This window comes from Onthophagus taurus, chromosome 3 (assembly GCF_036711975.1).
Source record: "Onthophagus taurus isolate NC chromosome 3, IU_Otau_3.0, whole genome shotgun sequence".
In the NCBI taxonomy this organism is placed as follows: domain Eukaryota; kingdom Metazoa; phylum Arthropoda; class Insecta; order Coleoptera; family Scarabaeidae; genus Onthophagus; species Onthophagus taurus.
Window position 1 is genome coordinate 7,388,180 of NC_091968.1, and position 27,648 is coordinate 7,415,827.

At 33.5% G+C, this 27,648-nt stretch overlaps 2 protein-coding genes across 3 annotated transcripts in view; one reads left to right on the plus strand and one right to left on the minus strand.

Annotated features, from left to right (window-relative positions):
* The first annotated feature begins 2,426 nt into the window (after positions 1-2,426).
* Positions 2,427-11,414, plus strand: LOC111425096 (heterogeneous nuclear ribonucleoprotein rumpelstiltskin). Its single transcript, XM_023058872.2, has 5 exons — positions 2,427-2,548; positions 4,579-5,222; positions 9,803-10,741; positions 10,817-10,952; positions 11,082-11,414. Exons 2-5 carry the CDS (start codon positions 4,596-4,598, stop codon positions 11,138-11,140), a joined length of 1,761 nt encoding a protein of 586 aa, XP_022914640.1. The 5' UTR covers positions 2,427-2,548; positions 4,579-4,595; the 3' UTR covers positions 11,141-11,414.
* An 8,991-nt stretch (positions 11,415-20,405) lies between these two features.
* The window catches only part of LOC111425095 (protein fem-1 homolog CG6966), a 40,448-nt gene continuing 33,205 nt past the window's right edge, over positions 20,406-27,648 (minus strand). For both annotated transcript variants that reach the window (XM_023058870.2, XM_023058871.2), the window contains exon 5: positions 20,406-22,411. In XM_023058870.2, coding sequence (XP_022914638.1) covers positions 21,153-22,411 — 1,259 coding nt within the window. In that variant the 3' untranslated portion in view covers positions 20,406-21,152. The remainder of the gene's footprint in view (positions 22,412-27,648) is intronic.

Sequence of the window (27,648 nt, forward strand, 5' to 3'; positions counted from 1 at the left end):
GAGAAACGATAATTCAATTTTTGACCACCTGTATAAGATTCTCTGATACAACAAATGACAATCTATTTGGCAGCATCTGTAGAGTAGTCGTGCCAATGCAGAGCTTTTTTGAATGATCGTTAGCTGAGATATGGGCTTTTAAAGACCATGGTAAAATTTGTCAAAAAACACTTAAAATCAAATAACTCGAAAACAAAAAACGCCAGGTACCAACAACTTTTATCAAAGTCAACATATTTTTTTACGTATAATTGAAAGGTATAATAAAAACTATAGCATTCCATTTAAAATAACGAAGTTGTGGTCTACTTCCGGTAGACCGGAAGGGGTGGCCATCTTGAAAATATTTTAGATCGAAAGTTTAGAATGAACAACCCATGCTCCAAAATTTCAAACCACTACGAATAGTGGAACCTTAAAAAGTTCTAACGAACCAGTTACGTGAGACACCCTGTATACCCGGGGTATTTACCCAAGATGGATATTTAGAGGTATTTATAAAATTTTATTCAAATTGAGTTGATGGCAGTTTTGCAACCACTTCAAGAATGTAGAGTCGATTATCGATACACCAAACATATTTATAGCATTTACAAGAATGCTACAATGACGGTAAAATTGCATAAAAGTACCATTGGTCGTGGGGTAAGATAAGGTGATACAATGTTGAACCCAATTTGTTCATCACAATCCTGGAGACAGCATTTAAACAACTGAATTGGACCCGAAAAGCATAAACATTGATGGCAAATACCTAAGTAATTCCTCGTCTTCAATGTCTATTTCATCATCTTGCTCTCGTTTTTTTCCGAATCTGTTATATTTTTACTTGTATCATTTTTATACATAGGTACTGTTTGGGTATTTATCCTGGGCTGGGGTAAATACCCGGATAAATACCCATTTTATAAATACCTACCCGCCGAGTATTTACAAACGCCCATTACTGATCATGACTGAAAAACCTGAAAAATAGGCCCGGAATTACAATGTTGCCTAGGGCCCGCTCAGACACATGGCTAAACCCGAGTATTTCTAGTTCTAGGTCTAATGTTAGTTCTAGTGACAGTGTTAAGTAGCATTGGTTAGCATATTTTTATTGAACTAAAAATAGAACTACCACTAGACTGTCTTTTGAGACATCTGGCTAAATCCGAATGATTCTAGTTCTAGATCGAGTGTTAGTTCTAGTGACCGTGTTATGTAGCGCTATTAAACACTCGGTAGCGCTAGATTGTATATTGTTATTGAACTTTGAAGACGCACGGCTATACTCGTAACTTTCTTGTTCTAGGTCTAGTGTTAGTTCTAGTTTTAATTGTTATTCAGCAGTGATGTAACGAACGGGCCTTCGACCTTTGCATCTATTCCCGGAATGTATCAGTCCTCTCAGATTCTACCATCCTTGATTGTTTAAAGCCATGTAAATTGAACGCAACGATGTAAATAATTATCCAAATTTGTGTGTATTAAATTCGGGCTAAACCGGAATGTTTGTAGTTTTAGGTTTAGTGTTAGTTCTATTGCTAGTGGTAGTAGTGGTAGACCTAGAACTAGAAACATTCAGGTTTAGCAGTACGTCTTTTAAGACGGCTTAACCCGAAGGTTTCTAGTTCTAAGTCTAGTGTTAGTTCTAATTTTAATTGTTATTCGGTGTTAAATTATTGTATATTCTTATACAACTAAAAGTAGAACTAATACTAGACCTAGAACTAGACACATTTAGGTTTAGCCGTCTTAAGAGACGCAAGGCTAAACCCAAATGATTCTAGTTCTATGTCTAATGTTAGTTCTAGTTATAGTGTTAAGTTAATTCTAGTTTTAGTCGTTTCAGCACCAAGTTATTGTGTATTTAGAGCACTTGGAACTTATTTCTGAAGAAGGTTATAGTGCTAGTTGAATTTGCTGCATTTTAGTTCAATATATTACATTAATAATAATAAAAGTAGTAAATCCGCTCCTATCTTGTTTATGATGCAAATGGGTTAAGTTATATGGATTTAATACAAAAAAATAAATTTTAAATTTAATAACTTCTAACTAGCGCCATCTTTTGCTCGGCGTTCGTTCCTATTCACAATAACTGCACAGAATAACAGTTATTCTTATTATAATTACAAAAGCTAAAATCTGGTTGATACTTTCACGTATAAACAATAATTACTTCTAATAAATTAATAATTTTAAAATAAATTTTTATTAAAAAGGGTTACATTTCATCAAATTTATCTTATACTTTTTAATTAATAATAATGTTAAAAAAAATAAGTTGACCTTTAATTTTATTTTATTAAGACTCAATATAAAAAGATTATTTATAAATATTACAATAACATTTATAAATAAAACAACTAAATTTAAGTAAAAATTAGGTTGGTATTCAAAAAGTTACTAAAAATCCAACTTCAAACCAAACCAAAATAGACGCTATCCGCCATTAATTCCGCCATTTCATTCGCGTTACGCTTGGTGAAGACGTCGAAGTAGGAATAAAGTTACAAAAAGCCGTTTTTTCAACTTTAAAGCGCGAATTGAACGGATACCTGTGGTAAGTAATCAATTTTAAGCATATCTTATATAATAACATTTCGAGTAAGCATCCAATTTACCGGGAAAAATCCGATTGGTTTTTTGTTCTATTTCACCGCACGGTTTTAGAGGATTGAATAGAAGAAGATTTCGTTACAAAATAACTTATTCTCGATTAGTATACTTTGAAGTATAAAATCCGTTAAAATTTTAAGGTTGAAAATTAACCTAAAACATTTTTTCGAACAAAATATTCACGGAGGCTTTTCATCAACAAGATGGAGTACAAATTGAAATGCTTTTGTTATCTTGATTTTTCCAGCACTTTGAGCCAGAAATTGGAAAGAATCTGTCTCGGGTCAAAATCGAGAGTTAAATTTAATACTTAAATATATTTGTGTGTATATTGGAACATAAAACAAGAATGGAATTCAATTCATATAAACAAATATTAAAAATGGTTTAAACCATCATCTAATTTTAAGCGTTTTCCATCAATATTTATTGTTTTGGAAAGGTGTCCTCTACTTCGAAATGTTCCACGTTGATAATTCCACTCAAAATCACTTATACATTAATTGCGTATAAAATGCAAATCAAAATTATTCTGCTTTTTCGAGAGGATTATTATATTTTTAATTTAAAAAAAAGGGAACAATTCAAGAATCATCATGTGGCTTAAAAATCGCTGTTTTTTTTAATTAATGTGAAATGACCCAAAAAACACGTTAAAAATAAAAAGAAAGTCTGAAAAAGTGTAGAACATACCGAAAAATCACATTAAAGTTTTGATGTAACATCACAAGCAATGTTAACCATGCATTTTCCTATTAAACCGGTCAACACCTAACCTACAAATTGTTTATTTTATAACCACACAAAATCAATCTGATAAACTTTATAGTAAAGTTATTTTCAGTAAACTAGGTGAGATTACAACCTATATTTATGGATGAACAGAAGAATAGTTTTAGTAAATAGTGTTCAACCAGTAGTATTTTAATCTCCAAGCACATAGTAGTGTTTTGGCAGCGTTAAATAGTCTTTGCCAACAATATTTAGCATTCTGAAAGTAGTTAATAGTCTTTTGGAAACAATATCTTGTCTTTCCAGGCAGATAATAGTTTCTCCCAGCAATATTTAGTCTTCTCCAAGCAGGTCCTAATCTTTTCTATTAGTATATGGCGCTCTGAAAGCAGTAAGTAGTCTTATGGAACCAGTACCTCGTCTTTCCAATCAGTTTGTAGTTGTTTTTAGCACTATCTAGTCTTCTCCAAACAGATTGTAATCTTTTCCACCAGTATCTAGCCTTTTGGAAGCAGTAGGTACCTTTTTTGGAGAGCATATCTCTTTTTCCAAGTAGTTATTAATCTTTTCCAGCAGTATCTAACATTCTGGAATCAGTTTCCACTCTTTTCCAAACAATTATTAAAGTCTTTGAAAGCAATAACTAGTCTTGGAAGCAGTATTTCGCCTGTCCAAGTAAGTCAAAACCTTTAACAACAGTGTTCAGCGTTCTGGAAGCAATAGGTATTATTTTAAAAACAGTATCGAGTCTTTTCTAAGTAAGTTGTGGTCTTTTTCTTCAGTATCTAGCATTTTAGAAGCAGTAGGTAACTTTTTAAAATAGTATTTCCTCTATCCAAGCAGTTTTTAGTCTTTTCCTAGCAGTATTTAATCTTCTAATAGCAATAATTAGTATTTTGCCAAAAGTATCTAGCATTCAGGAACCAATAAGTTAAAGACATTTTAGTCGTTGTGCGTCGAAAACCTAAGAAACAACCGTATTTCACCCGAAAATATGCGTTTTAACCAAAAATGCTGCGAAAATATATGGTCGATGACGTCACAAAAAACTTTAAAGTGATTTTCCGGTAAGTTTTACACTTCTCCGCTTTTTTTTATTTGTAACTCTTTACTTGAGTGATTTCCCGTCGATTAAAAAAAATTGTCGATTTTTAAGCGACATGATGATTCTTGAATTATACCAAAAAAAAAAGATCAAAACATTTATTTAGTTTTCTTCCTTCGTTTTGTTTTTTTCAAAAGACTAGGAAAAAGTAATTATGGTCGACATGGAAGATAAGGATAGAAGCAGTAGGGATCGTTCTCGTCGTGAAAGACCATCGCGTTTCTCCGAAGGCAGTCGTGACCGAAGTGCGGATCGCGGAAAAGATCGTGGTGGAATGAAATCGTCGAATTGTCGCGTTTACGTCTCGAACATCCCATACGAATATCGCTGGCAAGATTTGAAAGATCTCTTCAGAAGTCAGGTAGGCGATGTTGCTTTCGTCGAACTCTTCGTCGATGAAAATGATAAACCGCGGGGTTGCGGTATCGTCGAATTTTCCGAGTCCGGTTCGGTGAAGAAGTGTTTGGAGGTGATGCATCGGTTCGAATTGAAGGGGCGCAAGATTGTTATTAAGGAAGATTTCGGAAATGCAAGGGATAAGTTTGGGAATTTAATTGGTACAAAACGAAATAGGGATCGAGATAATGATAGGGGGGACAGGTTTAGGGAAGAACGAAGGGGTGGTGGTGGAGGAGGAGGAGGTGGCGGCGGCGGCGGTGGCGGCTTCGATGGTGGACGTCAAGATGATAATAAATGGGGAAATACGTATGGGTTAAGTCCACAATTTTTGGATGGTTTGGGTATTCATTCCCCATTGACTAATCGAATTTTTGTTGCTAATGTAAGTACACTTTGTTTAAAATTATATTTGGGGTAGTTCTTTTTTTTTGTGATCGTATTGTCCTAAATGTTTAAAATGGGATTTTATAATCAAAAAGTTTTTTTTCATTGTATGTAACATTACAATTTCTTCAACAATTAATTCAGGAAATTAGCGGCTTTCTTCAAATTTGTATAGAAAGAAAATGAAATTTTTTTAAGAGGTTGGATTAGTCTGCTCCTTATTTTTAATAACTAATTCGATTTGATTTTTTGAAACATGAAGTTTATACCGGGAATTTCATATAACTCGCAATATATGAATGCAGTAACTTGCACTGTCTCACATAAAATGCAACATAGCTTAAGGGAGTAATCTCTTTTTTTCTATAAAATAAAGTGATATCTTTCGGAATTTTTCGCTGCCAAATTTATGTGCTCTTCCAATTTAATCTTTTGCCTAAGTTTATAACATATATTGAAAAATTGCATATGGTGATTTACCGTTAGCAACACAATTAGCAGCGAAAAGGTTTGGAGTCGGTATAAGCTCCGCCCATCTCTATGACGTCAAGGCTTAGGTTGTCTATTAGTGTTAAAATAAACTAATTATAAGTGACATTTCAAATGACTTTTTTTTTTTGCGGTTTAAGCTCCGCCCATTTCTGTGACGTCAGACTTATGCAGTCTATTGCATATGGGGATTTTTCATTAGCAACTAAGATGTTTGGAGTCGATATAAGCTGCGCCCATCCCTGTGACGTCAAGGCTTAGGTTATCTATTCCATAATGACGCCATAATTTGGTTGTCGCTACGTCAAATCTTTTTAAATAAAAGTTTCAATATCTCGTAAACTATGCAGTTTAAACCATTAAAACCTTATGGCATTTTGCAACACCTTGTCAAAAGGAATCCAAAAACCTTAAAATATACAGGGTGTTCCATTTAAAAAACACACTCACCATGTCGTAACTCAGACTGCCGTCATCATTTTTATTTTATTTCTACGCCAAGATATGCGGAAAATAGTTTCAAGTAACTTTTATTTAAAACTTTTTTTAATATAAGTTTAAGTTTAGGCTGTAGAACTACTATTCGATACTTTTTGTACACCCTGTATATCTAACTATATTTTAAACGGCTTTTAAAGTTAATGAATGTCGCCATCGTTTTTAGGAACTTTCGTCGCGTTGCAGTACCAATCTGTGATATTGGTTGCATACTTTGTAGGGTACGATAATTAATTAACACACTGAATATACATGTGATTATCGTCTGAACTAGAATTAAGCAAATTATTGACAACATTGCTCTTAAAATCGGTAAGTTTATTACAAAAACTAAAACATATGTATATAATGTATCAGTTTCTCTGTAGGTCAAACAATAGAACGATGCTTTCCGAACGTACATATAAAATTTCAGGTCAATCGATTGAGTAGTTATTTAGTCATTAAAATCTTCTTTTTCCTGTTCATTCATTCTTTGTTAGGTGCAAGCTTCTTTTGTCGCTTGAAGGCTGCGTCGAACCGATTGCTCCAAACGCTTTTCATCCCGATTGGCATAAATTTTAGTCTGCTCACCAATTTGAATTCCCATTGTTTTCATAACTTTTAAAATAACAAGAACAGCCTTCATTCAAAAATGCTGGCTGCTATATAAGTGGATATTTCAACTGTTTTTAAGCCAAAGTGTAGATGTTTGGGGGCTAATCGCCAAACAGTAGAATTGGAACTTGCATTATTATTTTTAGTTTCACCACCCAAACATCTTTCTAACAATTCTTTTGATGACAAATCTTCATATATTGGCTTTATAGCGATTGCACCATCTAGATGAAGTGTCGGTTCGTGGTCGAATTCATCCAGTTTTCTCTTGGCTTCAGCTTTACGCCATTTACACCAACTCTCTGGTCCGATTGGGCTGTACACATGTTGTATATTTTCCCCATACAGCATTATACATATCTTCAACAGAATTTGAATGTCTCCTTTTGAATGTCTGTCAACTTATTCTTTCCACCAAGTTTTTTTTTATGTTTTTTCACGTTTATCAGTGATTTTTTTTGTAATGTAAAGTTATTGCAATAAAGATTCATAGCTAACAAGGCTTTAAAAGTTGCTGTGTCGCCATCGCCAATGTAATTTGTATACCTCACTTCATACCACTCATCTTTGAAACATCTCTTTTATAGCATGCACCGCCATCTCCGGCCGTTCTTTCATGATTGGCCGAACAATTCTCTTTATGTTCATCCATCCAAGTATTGTATTCCTCAGTCCCAGATCTTGATTTCCATAGTTGACCAGCCTGACAGTACGACGATTTTGCTATAAGATCGATCACTTTTCCACTATACTTTCCGATAAGAGTCGCCATTCCAAATAATGAATTAAAGCCCCTCTTCTTCCACGTTTCATCGCCGGACACAGTAATTTCTTGAAACGAAAATAGCATATTTAATAAAAGCAAGTTTTGAAGTAAAATTTTCGTTTAAATTATTCTGTACTTGTAACATGGATCTCCTGGAATGACAGTAATTTCTGTTTCCGAATTGCCGTTTTCAGTATTTTTGATTTTCTCATCCTCTACTGCCTTTTTTTTCAATACATCAAATACTGCTTTTGATCCTATGTGTATATTTCCTTCTAAAGCAGCAAAGTATAATGTCAAACTAAATCCATGAGACCATAAAATAAATGTAACCTCTCTCTGTCAACACCTAATAATCTCATGATTAACACTAACCTTCTATAATATTTACGTCGTACGATTTGGAATCATAGGAGAAGAAAGTATATATTGAACACCACATTGACATTCCATCGATATTTTAAATCCTAATCCACGAACACTGGTTGCACCATATCTGATTTCTTTTTTACATATTTTACAGATTACTAATTCCGAAATTGAGGTAAACATACAGTTAAAAATACAATAATTCTGGAACCATGACTTAGGTTCACTATAGTAGTTTCCGTCTCCTGCGTATATCTGTTCCCGACAAATTTTCTTTTTTTTTGTCTATCCGCGTGTTTAGAACTTCCCTTTGAATGTTTTCTATCCATTCTTTTCTTCGCAAACACGTCGAAATAATACAGATAAGTTCAATCTTGTTCTTAGAGCAGCCTTTAATAATCAAACCGAACCTCGAATTGTGACAGTTGCGACAGTGTACCACAATTTCAAACAACATCGGTTTTTATGACAGTCATAAATAAAAGCCGGTCAGGCAAGGACAGGGTCGAATTTAAATTTGTTTAGACTAAAATTATTTTAAACCTACCGCCAAACTAGCTAGTTCTAGTTTTAGTGCAATAACAAAATGCAACATAGTGATATTTTATGCTAACTAGCGATACCTGCCAAAACCTACCCTAAATGGAATGTTTCTAGGTTTAATGTTAGTTCTAGTGCTAGTGTTAGTCTAGTTTTACTTACACTGCGTAATGTCAAATTATATTGACATGTTGCATTTTATGTGGGACAAAGTAAATAGATACGCCCTGGTTTCTATAGAATATATTTTTGTATATTACATCTTAAGTGAAATTCACTGTATAGAGTTTCCCTTTAATAATTTTTACTTCTTTTACTTATAAAAATAATTGCTCTGTATACTTAGGTAAAGTAAATAATTCTGTATTTCTTAGATAATAAAAGTCTTATTTTAGAGCTGATATCATAGCTCATAATTGCAAAATCCTTTTGAGTTAAGCTTTGTACTCATAATGTATCAACTCCAGGGCTTCGCCGACAAGCGACCTCGGCAATGTAAGAAGTATCGTTCTTTTTGTTGCGCTGGATATGCAATTATATCAACATAAAGCTGATGTTAACTATCAGTTCTAGTAAAATTGTACAAAGCCCTCTGTAAGAACTCTAAAGAAATTTCATGTTTTCAAAAAAGAGAAATTTCTTTGGAATTGTCGTTGTTACAATATGCTACAATTAATTATAGAAGAAGTTTATCTAGGAGCATCATCCAACCTTCTAAAATATTTAGTTAAACCACATCACTATTAAAGTTACCTCTTTATTCTTCCTCTCTTATTGTTAATTTACTCTTCATTTCCTAAAACACGTAATGGAATCTACCAAATCTGCGTATTACTGTTACTTTCTTTCTGGTTACTGAATAATACAATTTGGAAATATGGGGTTTTAAGAGATTGGATTAGCTCCTTTTATACTTCTTAACTTACTGTTGAGGTTGTGTTCGTAACGATAAAATGTTTAGGTTTAAGAATATATTTTGAAAGAAAGTCGAGGATTAAAGAAGATTCTTCACAAACTCTAAATTAATCCAACCTCCTAAAATGTCCGCCGTGAAAAAGAAATCTTTTCATTTTTAAATTTGTTTCTCAGGCTCCTATATTTGTTGTGTATATTCTCAAACCAGTATCTAAGTAAAACGTTTGGACTTTAGAAGGTGGAGTTTGTTCAAAATTTTAACTAATTCATTTTTAGCGAGACGAAACAAATTCAACCTCCTAAAACCTTTAATAATAATTAAACCTTTATGTTACATAAAAAAGATTGAGTAGGTAGGGGTAGGTTACCTTCACTTTTCTCTTATTTTTATCTACTCCTTACAGTTGGACTACACGGTTGAAAAGAAGAAATTAAAAGAAGTTTTCCGTTTGGCGGGTAAGGTCCTATGGGTGGACATGCCCTTAGATAAAGATGGTCGTTGTCGTGGCTTCGCTGTTATTGAATATGACCACCCAGTTGAATCGGTTCAAGCGATTTCAATGTTCCACAATCACGAATTGTTTGGTCGTCCATTGACGGTCCGAATGGATCGCATTCCGGACAAAGAAAAACTTCCCGAAGGTCTTAAATCGATCGGTATGGGTTTGGGTGTGAACGGTCAAGCTTTGAAAGATGTTGCTCATAATTTGCCCTCTTCAAATTCGTCGAATAATAATCAATTGTCGAATTCTGGGCCTGGTATACTCGGTGCAGTTCCGAATTTGATGGGTATTAACGCCGGGGCTCCTCTAAATAATTTAAATAGCGTCGCTTCGGCTTTGGGGAATTTGGGGACAACGTCTGCGGCGGTTCTTCAAGCGGCCAATTTGGCTAATTTACCAAATAATCTCCTCGGAGGTGGTGATTTAAGCGGTATTGCGGCTAATTTGGTTTCTAACCCTTTAGTACAGAGCCAGTCGTTAAGTAACTTGAACGCTTCTAATTTGAGTCAAGCGGGAGGCTTTAACAGAAACGATTCGTTCACGTCCCAGTCCTTGGGGGGTTTTCAAGGCAGCGGAGGAGGTGGTGGCAATAATCAAATGAGCACATTTAATTCCGGAGGAGGTGGTGGAGGCGGCGGCGGAAATAGAAACTTCCAAAATTTTGATGGGTCGAAAAATTCCGGTTTTGGAGGAGGAGGAGGAGGCGGTGGTGGTGGAGGTTTTAATCGGGGGAATGACCGCGAAAATAGTGGCGGAGGAAGTGGAGGGTTTAACGCGGGGATGCGTAGTCAAAATCAACAGAGCAAAACTGGGTATTCAAATAAAATTCTTATCAGCAACGTAAGTTACATATTTTTAATAAGTTGGTCTTCGTTATAAAATCGTCAACGTTTTGGGTTCGTTTTCAATTTCCAGCTTCCGCACACCGCTGGGTATCAAATGTTAAGAGACAAATGTTGTGAGTTTGGCGAGGTCCAAAGGGTTGAGGATAAAGGAAACGGAAACGTTTTGGTCGGCTTTGCAAATGAGTGGGATGCAGAAAGAGCTATAAGTATCCTTAAGTAGATGTGGAGTAGTTTTTACTGATTTAAAATTTTGGGCTTTCATCGATTTCTTATTGTTGCAAAAAAGTTAATTTTGTTTTTCAGGTTATTTTTTTTCCTTAACGTTTTTTTAACAGAAAATATGGACAAGGCGAGAATTGATGGGAGAACTATCGACGTCCGCTTCTACTTTTAATCAACGCCGAAATTCCAACAAAAAAATTGTTTATTATGAGAAATAAATTAATCTTAGTTTTTAGTTTGTGACCGGATCCGTCGGTAAGAGACATTCTTAGTTCATCCACGATTAGTAAGCGTTTTTCAACAAACGACAAAGAGTTTCTTTAAATGTTTTGTGTCATAGTGTGTTCGTTTTGATGTTTATAATTTGTCTTTTCATATAAGTTTTAGTTTTATACTAAAATATTGCAAATAAATGGTACTTCTAATAAAAATGCAAGTTTAAGATATTGTTTAGTTTTTATTTCTTCTTCATAAATACATGTTGAAGCTAAAACTATGAAAAATGTGGATAAGTTTGGATTTGTATTAGGGAAAATAAAAGGATATAAATTTTACAATTAAAGTTATATTTTTGTGTAAATAAATTATGAAATCTAAAATAGCATAACATCGAATAGATTTTTATTCAATTTTTTTTGTTCTATCCTTGATCGATTTTAAAACATTTATTCCTGTAGAAAATCACCTTGGACTACGTAAAGAGAATTTAAAAATCGAGAAATGGGTTTGGTTACATGGGAGAAAAGTTTTGCAGCATGTTTCCTTAAAGTTCCTCTTTTTTCACACTATCCGTACTTAACCCCCCACTTCTTATTAGATTCTTCTATTTTGTCCATCGGCTTATTAATAGCAACTCTACCTGCAAGGCACTTTCAACTTTTCAGTTGAAAAAGATATGATGAGCTGTAACTAGCCAAATCTAATTCCTAAGTATTTTTCCAACATGTTAAACCCTTGGTGTTAGGTTGGATTGTTATTGATGGGATTCATATAATTTTGCGTTTTGGTTGCAAGACTTTAAAATCGGTATGACCTCCACGAAAGGATTAGCGCTACTATGGTACAACAAAGGTGAGTGTTCGGCTCATGTATTACCCAGTTTTTTTTTTTGGTAGGTGTACATAAGGACAAGTTGTTAGAAAGTACAAATTTTCATACCTGAATTATTACAGGGGTTGGATACCTTAATTGCGAGTGCTTCACTATGTCTAATGTAATAAATTTTATTACATAAGTTTTATATCTAAAGGATCTGAGGACAAACGTGGTGTTTTACACCACCATAGCTGATGGCATGTTAAATAAGCATCCTTCTTATTATCATCCTTAGCTTATAATCCAAATTCCATCCTTTTGATTATATCTAATTAATTGGCTGTAAATATCCTCAGTGATATATTGTTTTCTGCTATTAATCATGCTAATGGCGCTTTTGAAACGAGCAGAACCATTATGATGCATCGTATCTACAGCGGCCGTATTTCATAATTATTCCAGCCATCTTGCAACATCTAGACGATTGTTTGGTATTAACGCTGTTTTGAAAAATGTGGTTTGTTCCTGTTTTAGTTCAACCAAATCAAGTGTTTAAATTGCTTGGAAGCCCACATTCTGGTACCAACACGTTCCTCCATTATGCACAGCGCAGACTCTTCATCCACTGCTAATTCCTATCTATTTTTTTTCCACTGTCCACTACCATTGACAGCTTTCTTTAAGTGCACTTAATCAACTTAGATCTAGCATTATGTTCATGTCACAGCGGAAGTCACTGCCGTACAACTGCATTCCTACTTTATTCAATTTGGTAGTAACTTATTCAGAACATGTTTGATATACAAGTTAATGTGGTTGTAAAAGTATAAACAAGAATGAAGGTTTTTTCAACATTGCACAGCGACTGTGGGTATCCATTATGTACGTAATATAATTCACAATTGAGATGGATATAACAAATCCAACAAGAACAAAGCGGCGAATGCGAAATTTTTTTATTTATTTACAAATAAATTCGTATATCCGGGTGTCAATGTATGTTACTATTCGAATAACTATTTAACGTTGTTTTTGTTATGGATGAACGGCTTAAGTGTAGTAATTTGAAGAAAAATAGGTTAGATGACGAAGAAACACTCTCAACAAGCAATGACGGAAATGTTAATGTAAATTCTCAACTACATTGTTGTAGACTTGAATTCAACTTAGATTGTTATTAGTTTCGACTTGCCGTTGTGAATACATAAAAAGTAAACTTAATACGGATACAAATGTCGAAAATTTAACTTGATTTTGACGAAGTTGTTTTGAAAGCGTCATCGGAAAACCTTCAAATTTGAGATACATGAGCCTCATTAAGATTACACGAAATGTTATTAAAGAAATAATTTTCTTTTTGTCTGATTATGTTTCATTTTTTGTTTGAATGCTATAAAAACAGCTTGATGTGCTTACATAGAGCAGTGTTTCTCAACGTTTTTTGTGCCAGGCCCCCCACATACAGGATGTTTCTGTAAGTCGTGGCATAATTTTAATCACAATTACTAGAGTCAAAATGATGACGATTCGTGTAGAAATTTTTAGTCTAAACTCATATTATAGTTATGAAATAAAGTTAAGAAATTTTTAAACATTTTCTTAAATATTTTCAATATGGTTTGTCTTAGAAAGACTAAATTTGGCAAACAGTACAATTTTATCATGATAAATTCTATAAGATCACTTTTGAAAATACAGTGTGTCCATAAAGTAACGGATATAGGCGATAAAATCATAATAAACGGTTTATGGAAAAATTGCTGAAACGGGTCTAAAGATTTAAATTTTTTTGGTGTAGATTTTAAATTTTTGGCGTCATCGATATTTTTTTTAAATGGCAATCCCCATTTTTATTTCGGAATATGAAAGAGGATTTTTTCTGAATACAGTCAATATTAATATTGGTTAGATAAGAAAATTTTCAAATTTGTATAATGATGAAAATAGCAGTAGCCATGAGTAACTATGGTAACCAATTCTAAACAATTCCCTGAGTGTCAAAAACTGATTTAGTAAAGCTTCTTGAAGTGTGGTGGCGCGCCATCTTGTTGGAATTGAGTTGTGTGAACATTATCGGGATGGAAGGAATGACATCGCTTTGAAAAAATTTAAACATCTCTTTCCACTTAAGGTTTCCTCAAATCTTTTGCGGATATTGGGTGTGCAACTTTCATGGCTAATTTGGATTTTGGGTAGCGCAATACCGACAACTTTGTCTATTTGCTTGTCCACTCAATGTAAATGTCCCTTCGTCGAAAAAATTATGTTTTTGACAAAGTCTTCGTCATCGTTATAAAAACTACGATTCATTGCTCGTGAATCAGGTTTACTTTATAGGAATGATATTTTGAGGGTTTTAAAATTTTATGAACCGTTGATTTACTAATGTCGAAATTAGACCCAATACTCCTTACAGTAACATGAGGGTTTTCTTGCCCAGCCAAAACCACGATTTGTTGAACTTCCCTTGCAACATATAGTAGGCCAGACTTCGAGAGATTGCCATGCTGTTTAAATTTAGTCACAGCTAGGCTCACCATATTTTGACTAATGAGTTGGTGATCAGGATATGTTGTATTAAAGAGGTCAACTACTTACTAAATCAGTTTTTGACACTTAGGAAATTGTTTAAAATAATTGGTTACCATAGTTAGTCATGGCTACTGCTATTTTCGTAGTTAAACTTTAAAGTAATTTTTCTCGAAAATTTTCTTATGCAAGCAATATTAATATTGACTGTATTAGATTCAGAAAAAAATCTTCTTTCATATTCCCTACTAAACATGGGGGATTGCCATTTGAAAAAATTCTGATGACGTCATAACTCGCTTAAAAATGGCGGAAGAAATTTAAAATCTGCACCAAACAATTGCAAAAAAATTAAATCTTTAGACCTATTTCAGGGATTTTTCCATAAACCGTTTATAATGATTTTATCGCCTATATCCGTTACTTCACAGACACACTGTATGTAACCACGGGTTCAATTTTATACAGCCTGTTTACAAAGGTTATTTGGTTATTTCCTTAAAACTTTATTGTTATGTCATAAACCCTTAAATTTTACAACTGAATCTTAAAGCCTATTTCATTTAAAATTATTTTCACTCTTAGAAATTTTTGTTTAGAGGCATCGTTTTCGGGTTATTCGCAAAAAGATACAATTTCGATTATGAAATGTTTTCATTAATCGTAGGTGTGTAATCGTGGCTTGTCTTAGAACCATACTGAAAATATTTAAGAAAATTTTTCAAATTTTTTTAACTTTAAAGGTCCATATCTTAAGCATTTATGGATTTCGACCAAAAATTTTTACACGTCATCATTTTAACTCTAGTATTTGTGATTCAAATTATGCCACTATTTACAGAAACATCCTGTATACATAATTTTTAATATTCAAAAATTGAATTTTTTTACTAAAGAAACTTAATGAGTTTTATGAAAATATCACAAGAAAATTTTCAAAACATAATTGAGAACTGAAATTAAAGTACAAAATAATTTTAATGATAGGTTTTTATATTCCTTTTTCAGATTTAGCGAAATCCTTGCGTTTGATGTTTACTGCAAAGACATTTTATGTCGGTTCCAATTTAATTTATTTCAGTCTCAACTCGCCTCGTTTTGTTATATCCAACGTTTTAGCAACAGATCGTTTTTGGCACTAAATCCGCATTCAACTAAATATGAAGATGGAAACGGCAACAATAGTTCTCTTGCGCATTTAATTGCATTTGGATATTTAATTTCGGTTTCGTCACAAAGCCATATCGCTCCTTTTATATCAAACAAAGGTTTATTAGACTCATCATTTCTGCGAGTTCTTCTTAATGCTGCATATTTGAAATGTCAGACAAATCTACCAACATTGGTTGCATCATCCAGATTTGAAAATGAATTGATTTTAAATCCGTCGATAAAATATTCAGATGATCGACAATAACATGTATGCGGTATCAGTCGCTTCGCATTTTTTGAGCAAATGAAAATTTTCAAAATTTTTGTTGTAAATTTGTGTCTGATATAATTCAACAAATGTAATGAAACCAAATATCTTGGCCTTTGCGTCGTCAAGAGTTTTATTTGTTGTTTGGAGTTGCTTATTTAAAACATTTCATGTTTCAAAGATATAGGCTAGGTAACTAACAAATGCCTTAGCATCGAACCTTACCAACCGTTAACAGATTTTTCATTGCAGGTTTGTCGCTTAAAAATTCACTAAGGGTATCAAACGATTCCATAAATCTCTTCAAGCAAATTATAAGTCTCATATAGTCTTCATTTTGTTCTGCACAAAATAACTTGAAGAGATCTTCACGTTTAGTAACGATTTTATAACTGAATTTAATATTCCATTTTTTTTAAATGGAAATGCTTTTAGCTACCAACTTTGCTCTATTAATAACACAATGAACAAAAAGCTTTTCTGGATTTCCATCAATTTTAGACAACCACTTTTCTTCCCCATCTAATGGGTTACAGTAGCATCAGTTGGCTACTTTGAAGTGGTTAAACATGCAGAGAAGAAGATCGCTACACACCTTCTATACTATAAAATAACGACCTTACAAAAACCTCCGTATCTGTCAAAAAAGTATGTTTTCATGCGGACATGCACTCGGCCAATGTTAGATTTAGGGGTAAATTATTCCCACCAATATTTTATACCATAAGTTTTAAAAGATGTTTTTCACACCAGTTATGCAAAGTAATAAATGAACTTCCTCCTTGTTGTGCGTTAGCTGAGTGTGCGTCTTTAGCCATTTTCAGAAGCTGATTATTTGGGCAGCACTTTTTTTTTCTTTGGAGAACCCTTTCGAACACTTTTATTGGAGCTTCCGAAGAACTGTACTTGTAAGATTCGTGGAGCTTCTTTTGATCTGATCTTTTTTACCGCGTTAGTAATTAGCTTCTGTTTTTCACTTTTGTTCTATGGTGAGGTGGAAGATCAGTACATATTGAACCTCATCATAAGTTTGATCATCATAGTTATTTATTTTAGGTATTTGGTTGTTACATTTGTAATTTTTTTTTATATACCTGGTGATCAATAAACCATCATTATTATCAAAGAAATTGTATATATAGTAGACTCCACGAACGCTGGCAGTAAATCATCGTTTTCCGCTCTTACAAATGCCATACGTAGTTCACAAACCGCTAGAGAGTAATGTGTGTTAGAAAGAGATAGCATTAGTTTAATATGTCTGCTGTACAATTCAAATGGCCACGTCGAAAAAGTACGTCTGTTCTTCTAAGGCTCGTTACTACCATCTTCTGGGTAAGCTATCTAAGGGATTATTACTACGGTTACGGCTATAATTGTTTATCTATAAGATAAATTTAACTAAATGATGGTAGTAATGGACCTTAGGGATGTAACTCTATAATTATAACCTCAAATCGAAACGTTTTGTCAGCGTTGTCATGAATCTGTTAGTGTTTTCACAAGCCGAAAATGTTTTAATAATATGTTTGACATATAACCTCCATTACTAACATAACTTACATTTAAATGTATATGGTGAAATAATCTAAATCGTACGTCCATATCTTGATTCATACCATTTTTAAGCGATCTGTCACTGCCAGCTCTCGTGGTTTCTACTATACCATATACAATATGGTATATACAATATATTGTTCTACCATTGGTATAGAAGCAGTTGTAAACACTAAAAATTTAAGGCACTCAACACGCGGTTTGTTTACTAAAGGTGCATACACATCAAGCGAACTCCAAACAACGAACGTTTGTTGTTCGTTTGTTCAACATTTGGAAGTTTGTACACACTAAGCACACGAATAACAAATCCGGCCACACCAAAAACCGATTTTCTTTGATGTACCGCTCTCGGAGCGAACGTATGCGAAGGCGAACCAAACGTTTGATTCGCCTGTGTATTAACGAACACATTGGTGGAATTCGCTTTTGGTGTTCGGTGTTCGTTCGGTTGATGTGTATACACCTTTACAACCTTTGTCGAAACCAGTTGAAGCAATAAATGTGCACAGATCGGACCAGCGGCCGATTATCGCCGAACATTCCCGAATATTATTACCCCTAGAATAAAGCTAAGGCTACACTAAAATAAACAAACCTATTTGCGAATCAATAAATGATTCGTTTTTCTTCATTTTTATTTATTTATATGTTTTTTCCCGATTTAGCGATGAGTAATGAAATTTGATAACTATAGCCTCAAGGGTACGATGCACAACAATGAGATCTTTTATGAAGAAAAGAAAAAAATAGCATTTAGTAACACTTTTTATTAAACTGTCTAATAAAAATGTGGTTAATTATTAAACCCTTAACAATCGAATTGCCCCCCTGTGGGGCGTGGACCCCACGTTGGGAAACACTGCTCTAGAGTGTTTAGTACACAAATTTATTAAAAAAATTTAATGATCAAAGCTAAATTTGATGAGGAGAGGAATAACTAATGTTATATTGGTTGCATAAATTCTGGTTATCTAATTTAGCCGTATTGAGAGTTCTAGTGGTGGCGTTAGTTAGAGTCTTAGTTGTTAATCAGCGTTAGGTTGTTGTATATTTTTCTTGAACTAAAAGTAGAACCAACACTAGAACTAGAATCATTCAGGTTTAGCCGTACCTCTTAAGACGGCTAAACCCGAGTATTTCTAGGTCTAATGTTAGTTATAGTGATAGTGTTAAGTAGAATTGGTTAGCACTAGATAACATCGTCGGCATACAAGAAAGTAATATATCTCAAAAATTGATATTTTGTAGGAGAACGGTTTGAAAGTTTATTGCTCACGTGTATGTAAAAAAAAACCAAAATGTATGCGAATTTTTCCAAGTATCTTTGTTTGTAACGATTTCATAATAATATAAGGGGCTACGAAAAAAATTATTATCTAGACAGAGTTTATAAAGCTGCCCTTAATATTGAACCCTTATTTGAATTGTGAGACTGTTCTGTGTATTCGATGTATTTGGATTTTAATCATTAAAGAGACTGTTCTTGTAAAATGTGGTTGAAGTTAAAAGACAAAATTATAGCATAAATCAAATAAAAACTATTATCTTCTTAAATTACAAATTTTTGAAATAATTAAAGTAATACTGCGGAATAACAGATTTGTTCTGAGAAAACAAACTTAATATACTTTTTTTGTTTTTTCACTTAATCCAGGTTTGGTGTTATACAATCTCTTCAATTCTACAACAGTGTCACTAACGGTATTTTCTGATCTTCTGTTACTTGAGTTTCTTGGTTGCTTTAAATGAATGATATGAAATTGCTCTTTACCATAAGACGTTTTGTAGAATAGTTTATCTGGTTGTTCTTCTTCAGCGTTAATGATTTTAATGTTAGATACCTTAACTGACTCATTGTACTGATTTTAAAGCACGTTTTATTTGACACTCAATAACAGAGTGAACGCTATCACCCTCGTTCTGCGTAAGCCCTTTTATTAAAAAATTGTGCGCTATGGAATTTATATGATCGTAAAGATACATTGCAAACAAAAACTGATTTTTCTGCTGACCAGAACACTTATCCGAATAAAATATCACTTCCAACTTCTTGGTATTAGCTCTATCTTTTAGAGATTCCAAATAATTCAAAACACATGTTCCGATTTCCTGGGTGACCCATTTTGAGAGGCCACAACCAGCAGGAGGACGCCTCTGTTTTAATGGACAACACATATCGTAAAAATACATGAACATTTCTGAAAACTCACGATACAGATCGTCAACATCGGGGTCACTGGATGACAATACTGAGTTCCAGTCTATCATATTAATTTTAGATCTAAGTAAAGCCAAGCGAGGAACACCAATCGCTTGGATAGCCGTGCGTAGAACACACTATACCTAATTTGTTTTAATTGTTATTTAGTGCTACATTGTTGCATATTTTTATTGAAAAATAGTATTAGTTCTACATAGTAATAGTGCTAGTGTAAAACTAGAACTAACACTAGATCTAGAAGTAGAAAGCTGCGGGTTTAAACCCGAAACTTTCTAGTTCTAGGTCTAGTGTTAATTCTAGTCTTAATTCTTATTTAGTGCTTGATATATATTTTTATCGAACTAAAAGTAGAACTAACACTATTCCTAAAACTAGAGACATTTAGGTTTAGCCGTCTTATGAGACGAACGGCTAAACCAGAATGTTTATAGTTCTAGTGACAGTGTTAAGTAGTGTTGGTTAGCACTAGATATCACTATGTTGCATATTTTTATTGAACTAATACTAAAACTAGAAAGTTTCGGATTTAGCAGTGCGTCTTCAGACTTGAATTTTTCCCGCAAGAAAATTATAATTGATTTGGCAAATTAAATGATAATCACACAACTTTTTAATAATTTATATTGTTATCTAATGTTGCTAAATAATGATTAGGTTAAAAAGAAAAGACGATTTTAGTCGATACTTTCAGGTTTTTATTTATTCTTCTTCAGTACTTCTTAAAACAAAAACGACGAAGAAAAAATTGGGTAATATACGGACTATCTTTTTTTTTTATTATCTAACACAATGTGGCTAATATCAATGGTTTATTTTTAATTTTATAATAATTATTTTTTTAATTTTAAATCGGTATCACAATCATTTTTCGTTCGATTCTTCGCTTCGTTTCGGCTCTTGTTCTTCGATTGTCCCTCGAAAAAGAAAAAAAAACATTCCACTCCTTTCGCAACATTTCTTTTAAAGACGCTACTCTATTCTTTACATATTATAATATATTCTTTAGATAAAAATCTAATTTTTGATAAAACTCTATAGGTTGTTTTCTGTGGAAATCTAGGTTCTTTTCTTTCTAAATAGAAAGGAGCATGCATTTTTTTAAATTTATAATCTTCGAACACGACCGAAAAGAATGAAAAGAAAGACACTAATAGTAAAAAGAAAACCTTAGGGTTATTACACACTTTCGACCGGATCATGGGCGAGAAGTCGATAGTGCGTAGTACCCCTTAAAGAAGACACGAAGTAAACAAACGTTTTTTTTTCTTCTTGAATTTAATTTAAAACCTCACTCACAACTCTGTTATTATTATTTTTTTTTGTAATCTATCTCCCTCTTATTCCGCCACACAATCACGCATAATTCGAAGACACAACAAAAAACTTGTTAAAAAAAAATTAAATAAATACAAATAAAACTCAGTGGTTGGCGATGAACGCCTCAAGTTGTTGGGGTACAAGTCCCCGATAAGGTATACGAAATTGTTTAACGATACGCGCAGCAGCACACGTCAGTCTCGTGTATTTAGCAGTATTAGCCAGTTCGTGCACTTCCTGTCCTTTTAATAAACTGGCAAATGTCTCACCATTATTATTCACTAAATCCATATGAGCGCCACCGTCTAAAAGCGTTTTAGCAAGTCCTAACGGACATGGTCTCGCCATTGCTGCTAGATGTAAAGGTGTGTTGCCTTCTTCGTCTTTAGCATTTGGATCAGCGCCGACTTTTAAAAGGACTTCCGCTAAGTGTGGTGACGGAAATTGGCAGGCTGGATAACGACCGACGAGGGCTGCGTCTCGGCAACAAGCTAAATGTAAAGTTGTTCGACCTAATTTTCCCTTAATTTTTAATTTAACCAAATCGTATATGGCTCGATGAATTTTTTCAGAAATCATTATTTTATCACTTTCAATTTTTTGATTTTGTAACAAACGTGTGAGTAAACAAGCTAGATAAAGTGTGATAACTAAAACTCTGGTTAAATAGGTCGTATCACGAAGGACATTCGGCATCTTTTCTAACATCTTGCTACCTTGTTCGACTTCCATAATGGCTTTATAAAACACTCTTAAGATTTCATTATAATCAACTGGAGGGACTATTCTTCCCCGCGATGTTGATTTACCTTCTTCGCCCATCATAAACGAAAACAATTCGGTGAAACTAAATAAACTGCTTTGCGTCATTGGATTTAAACTTTCTAACATCGCTTGTTGCATATCTAAAGCGTAATTCCACAATTCTATACAACGGTTAAATTTTCCCGCATCAGCGTAAACCGCTCCTCTGTATCTGATGAAATAACTTGTATCCGGATGAGCTGGACCGAGAATTCTCTCACGGATCACCAACGCCTGCATTCTCATTTCATCCGGGTCGGCCATTAATTCATCTAAACCTTCGATGTCCGCTATTTCTTGACAATAATCGTAAGCGGGCACTTTTTCAGCTAATTTTTTTAAGATTACGGGGCCATCACCGAAATATCTTTCATGCATCGCTTGTTTCCAATATTCCAATGCTGTAATCATGTCGCGTTTTTTATCTACGTAGGTTGCACCGAGAAGTTCTAAGGCGTCTATTTTTTCTTTTCGGGATACTAAGTGTGGTAATTTTATAAGGTACTCTACTATGTGGTTGTGGCCGGTTACACCCGCTGCTAACAATGGAGTCATACCTGTAAAGAAAAATAAATTAAATTAAATGTTTATAAAAACCAATCAGATTTTTAACAATTTTTTTTTGTTATTAATTAATTCTATTTAATTTTGTAGAGTTGAAGAATAATGGGTGTTCAAGAGATCCAAGAGAAATGATTTTATACTTCATTGGCAAAGAGGATGGATTTTTTTGGAGTGAGGATTTTATGTTGTTTCCTGTTGATGTAACCATGGATGTTTAGCTGTTTGAAGCTGAAGAAGGATTAAAGAAAATCCAAAGAAATTAACGGATTAATAATAACAAAGGTAAGAATATTAAATAATCTTCAAATTCGTTCATCAAACTATTTCGTTTCTGTTGGATTATATTAATTGTTCATCTCATTTTAATATGGTTTATATTGTTAATTAGGTTAATAGTCGGGTTTATATGTCAACAGTTGTATTTAGGTTTATTTTTGCGCCTTTTCTTACACAATGATTGCAATTTCAGGTTTAGCCAGTTATGTTAGGATAATTTCCAGATCTGAGGTTTGTGCAAAACAAATAGATATATTATAGCAATTCGACGTTATAACTCTAAATAAAATTTCGCTGCAAATTGACGTTTGTAATTTTCACAATTTCATATTCCTTAAATTTCTCCACTCAAGGCACTCCTTATTTATTTCCTTATTGTTGGGCAACTAATCTTCTTTAGAGTTATCACAACCTCATTAATTTTTAGTAATTTTGATTCCATCAACTTAGACTTTCTTTTCCTTGCCTCACTCCGCATCCAACATTTTAGGGATAACACCTTTTTTTTTTTAAAGCTTGTTTAAAAATTATACCATCTTAAATAAGGTAATAAAGATACTACCTCTGCCAAAATTTAATGGTAAGTACATTTTTTTTAATTTTCATTTTATTACTGGAATCTATCGCATACAACAACAATAAGCAGTATGTTTAACAATACAAAAAAATAGTAATAACACAGTAGGAACCCGCTCAATAGACTGCTTAAGTCTGACGTCACAGAGATGGGCGGAGCTTATACTAACTCCAAACAATTTTGTTGCTAACGATAAATCACCAAAAAATGTCATTTGAAATGTCATCACTTAGTTTATTTTATTTTAACACTAATGAAAAATTGTATATGGTGATTTACCGTTAGCAACACAGTTAGCAACGAAAATGTTTGGAGTCGGTATAAGCTCCGCCCATCTCTATGACGTCAAGGCTTAGGTTGTCTATAGTAGGTCCAAAAGAAAACCATATTAATGCATGGTTATGACAAACCATAACATTTTTGTATAGTTAGTACTTCCTCCGTCCAGAAATAAGTGTCCGATTCGATTTTTTTTCAAAAATTAAGAAAAGGCTGCCTTGCTTTTAAACGTCAATTGTCATTTCTGAAAACACTTATTAAGGGGGCGGTTCAAAGCGTCCATTTTTATATACGCCGGGAGAGGTTACGTAGATGTACATTCACGACTTAATGCTACATATTTATAAAAAAGTAAATACGTAGGCTTGAAGTACATATATTACTCTACGGAATGACATATTTAGTATTCTAAAATAATCATGACGCTGACAGAAATAAATTACGAAAGTTAGTCATAATAAGGGCTTAATACAAATCGTTCTCTAGAAGAGATTAGGGACTTAAACGAGGTGGCAAATATGTCATCTAATGCTTATGTATCTTAGGAACAGATTCCGTATTCGTAAAAGTGCAATAGCTATGTGATTATTTCATGAATGTGTTTTTTCTGAAGATATGCGATTTTGTCACAATTTTTAGTCATTACGAAAAGGTGTAAAATGGGTTGCCTAAAATCGACAAAATAGTACTAACAAGGGAAGTGTCACAACTGTGTCTCACCGATTTCGATGCAATTTGGTACAGTCATAGAATGGGCCAAAATAAGGTTCGCACATTTTTTTATACGTGCGGTAAAAGCCCCTGGGGCGAGTTATAGGGGTTGAAAGTTTGGAGAAAAAGTACGTTTTCACTTATATTTTGAAAACGAAAAGTGCTATCAAAATTTGGTAAATTGTAACTGATATTCATTTTAAAAGAGCTTTCTTTTGATGTGTCACACATATAGCAGAGGGTTAAAAAGGGCGAACTACCCCTATTTTTTTGGAATTATTTAAAAACCACCCTATCGATTTTGGCGGCATTAAGTATACTTCTAGTGCGTTCAAAAATATTAGTTAAGGGTTTTTTCCCATTCGCCCTAGATCAACCCCAGCGAAGTTACGGGGGTTAACATGTAAGCACTTTTCGTAAGAATGATGTGATAAAATTGTCAGGTATTTTGAAAATACTTTAAACAAAACCGTAAATTAGTCGCACAATAAAATGTTTAGTGTAAAATAAGGCATAATACACCATATAGGGGTTGTTGGGGTTATCCACCCCCTTAAAAATTAATTCTATCCCGGGCGTTATTTGTCGATTACGGCGAAATTTGGTACTGTGTTTGTTTTATATTTGAAGTAAAAATTTTTGAAAATGGTTATAAGGGTTACAAATTAGGGGTAGTTTTTTGTTTATACCTCGAAGATGAAAACTGCCATCGTAACTGTGGTATTGTTTTTTAAAAATCTATCTATCGATGTTCCACGAGGTAAACTACCCTCATTTTCTTTAAATAATAAATATAAAACTACTAGATAAATAAGATATTTTATTTATTTATGAGTTAAAAAGCAACTGACAAAAAAAATAGTTCAATATACCAAAGAAGTTTATTCTACATTACTAATTGACGTTTTTTATGTATTATATTAATTTTCAATATTAAATTTATTTTTATTCTACGTAGTGTTGGCAAAAATGAAAGTCGTGGAAAAAATGTTTTAAACATAAGGATTTTTTACACCATGCACATGTTATGACCGCTATATCCCCACAGATATCACACGTTGGCTTCTCACTCGAAAAGCAAACTTCCACGGGATTTTCAAAATGGTCTGGTCTCTCCTCTATATAGCCACTTGCAAACCATGCGTATTTAAAAACATTTATAAACCGAGGGGAAGCCAACTGGTTATGCGTCAACGATTGCAATTTTAATATGTTATCCCTCTGATGTAAATTGACATCATACTGGTAAAGAATAATCTGATCAGAGAATCTTCTAATAAAATTTTTCCATATTCTGAAACCAAATACATCTAGGGGCTGTATTTGACCTGTTGTCCCTGCAGGTATAGATAAATGTTTAAAATTAGTACCTGATGGAGTTATTTCACTAATAACTTCAGGACAATGGCCACTCCAAGAATCTAATAATAATAATGATTTAGAACCAGTATTTGGAAAATATACATTTTGGAGCCAATTTTTCATGTGTTCTGAAGTTAACTTTCCAGATTTTGATGCCAAAACGTATATATTGTCTGCTTTAAACATTGTATTTGCTACCCTCGGTCCAAAGCTGCCAGAGGGTTCTTTTAAAACAATAAAAAGTGGAGAAAGAAGTTTCCCATCAGCAGATATTACGGGTTGAATTGTGTAACTGTGCGTTGTAGATGACACCGACTGGACCACACTTTCTACGGTTTTAACTCCTAAATCGCTTAATGTTCTTCCCGAATGGAATTCCAAGTTAAAACCGCTCTGATCCGAATTGTAGGTGTTTTCAGGTCCATATATTTGGATTTGTAGCTTTGCCTCTTTAACGAAATCTTTTGCTAAAGTTTTTACTCGATCAACATTTCCAATTTGTTTTTGGGATAGAAATTTTGTTATTTTTCGGCTTACTAACCGATTTGCTTTCTTAAAACGTTGCACCCAGCTATGAGATGCTTTGAACAGTTGAGGAGATAAATTCTTTTCATTTCTAGCTTGTATAGCCCATCTGCGTATATCAATATCATGTAGTGGCAATTTATTATCTACGGCGGCTCTCGCTTGATTAATTACAAATTCGGTAATTTCTGCTAATTTTTCTTTGTATGTCCCTCTTTCTTCAATATATTTAGACCACCTGTGCAATTGGGTCTTTGACGTTACTTTTCGGTATTTGTTTTTTACGGTTTCTAGTTTCAAATAACCTTTCTTCCCACTTGTCCAGTAATTTACCGCCTCTAATTTGTACTCGTAGTCGATGTCATCCTTCAATGGACAATGAGCATCAGTATCTTCTACAAACCTGTCAGTTGTATCCTGGTCTTCAATAATTTGCTGACCGTCATTGATGCCATTGGATGAATCGAAAATTAATACAGTTTCGTCTTCAATTTGCATATTGTAGTCTTCCATACTTTCCATTAAAATACGCTGTATATTTTCTTTAAAACTAACTTCTGCTTCATTTACAGGAGTCTGGGGAATATTCATATAGATTTTAATAGATTTTTAAAAAACAATACCACAGTTACGATGGCAGTTTTCATCTTCGAGGTATAAACAAAAAACTACCCCTAATTTGTAACCCTTATAACCATTTTCAAAAATTTTTACTTCAAATATAAAACAAACACAGTACCAAATTTCGCCGTAATCAACAAGTAATGCCCGGGATAGAATTAATTTTTAAGGGGGTGGTTAACCCCAACCACCCCTAAATGGTGTATTATGCCTTATTTTACATTAAACATTTTATTGTGCGACTAATTTACGGTTTTGTTAAAGTATTTTCAAAATACCTGACAATTTTATCACATCATTCTTACGAAAAGTGGTTACATGTTAACCCCCGTAACTTCGCTGGGGATGATCTAGAGCGAATGGGAAAAAACCCTTAACTAATATTTTTGAACGTGCTGGAAGTATACTTAATGCCGCCAAAATCGATAGGGTGGTTTTTAAATAATTCCAAAAAAATAGGGGTAGTTCGCCCTTCTTAACCCTCTGGTATATGTGTGATACATCAAAAGAAAGCTCTTTTAAAATGAATATCAGTTACAATTTACCAAATTTTGATAGCACTTTTCATTTTTAAAATATAAGTGAAAACGTACTTTTTCTCCAAACTTTCAACCCCTATAACTCGCCCCAGGGGCTTTTACCGCACGTATAAAAAAATGTACGAACCTTATTTTGGCCCATTCTATGACTGTACCAAATTGCATCGAAATCGGTGAGACACAGTTGTGACACTTCCCTTGTAAGTAAACCTTTGGCAATTACTTTGTAGATGGCTTTAGGTACTAATTAAAAATTTAAAAAAAAAATAAATATAAAAAATAATTAATTGCCAATAAAATGTTATAAAACGTATTATAAATTGATTACTAATCTTGAGTT

Excerpts from the sequence above, each read along its gene's own strand:
- LOC111425096 (XM_023058872.2), top strand. The coding sequence starts at position 4,596 with ATGGTCGACATGGAAGATAAGGATAGAAGCAGTAGGGATCGTTCTCGT. Across the intron at positions 5,223-9,802 it reads ATCGAATTTTTGTTGCTAAT|TTGGACTACACGGTTGAAAA; the intron begins GTAAGTACACTT and ends TACTCCTTACAG. Across the intron at positions 10,742-10,816 it reads ATAAAATTCTTATCAGCAAC|CTTCCGCACACCGCTGGGTA; the intron begins GTAAGTTACATA and ends TTCAATTTCCAG.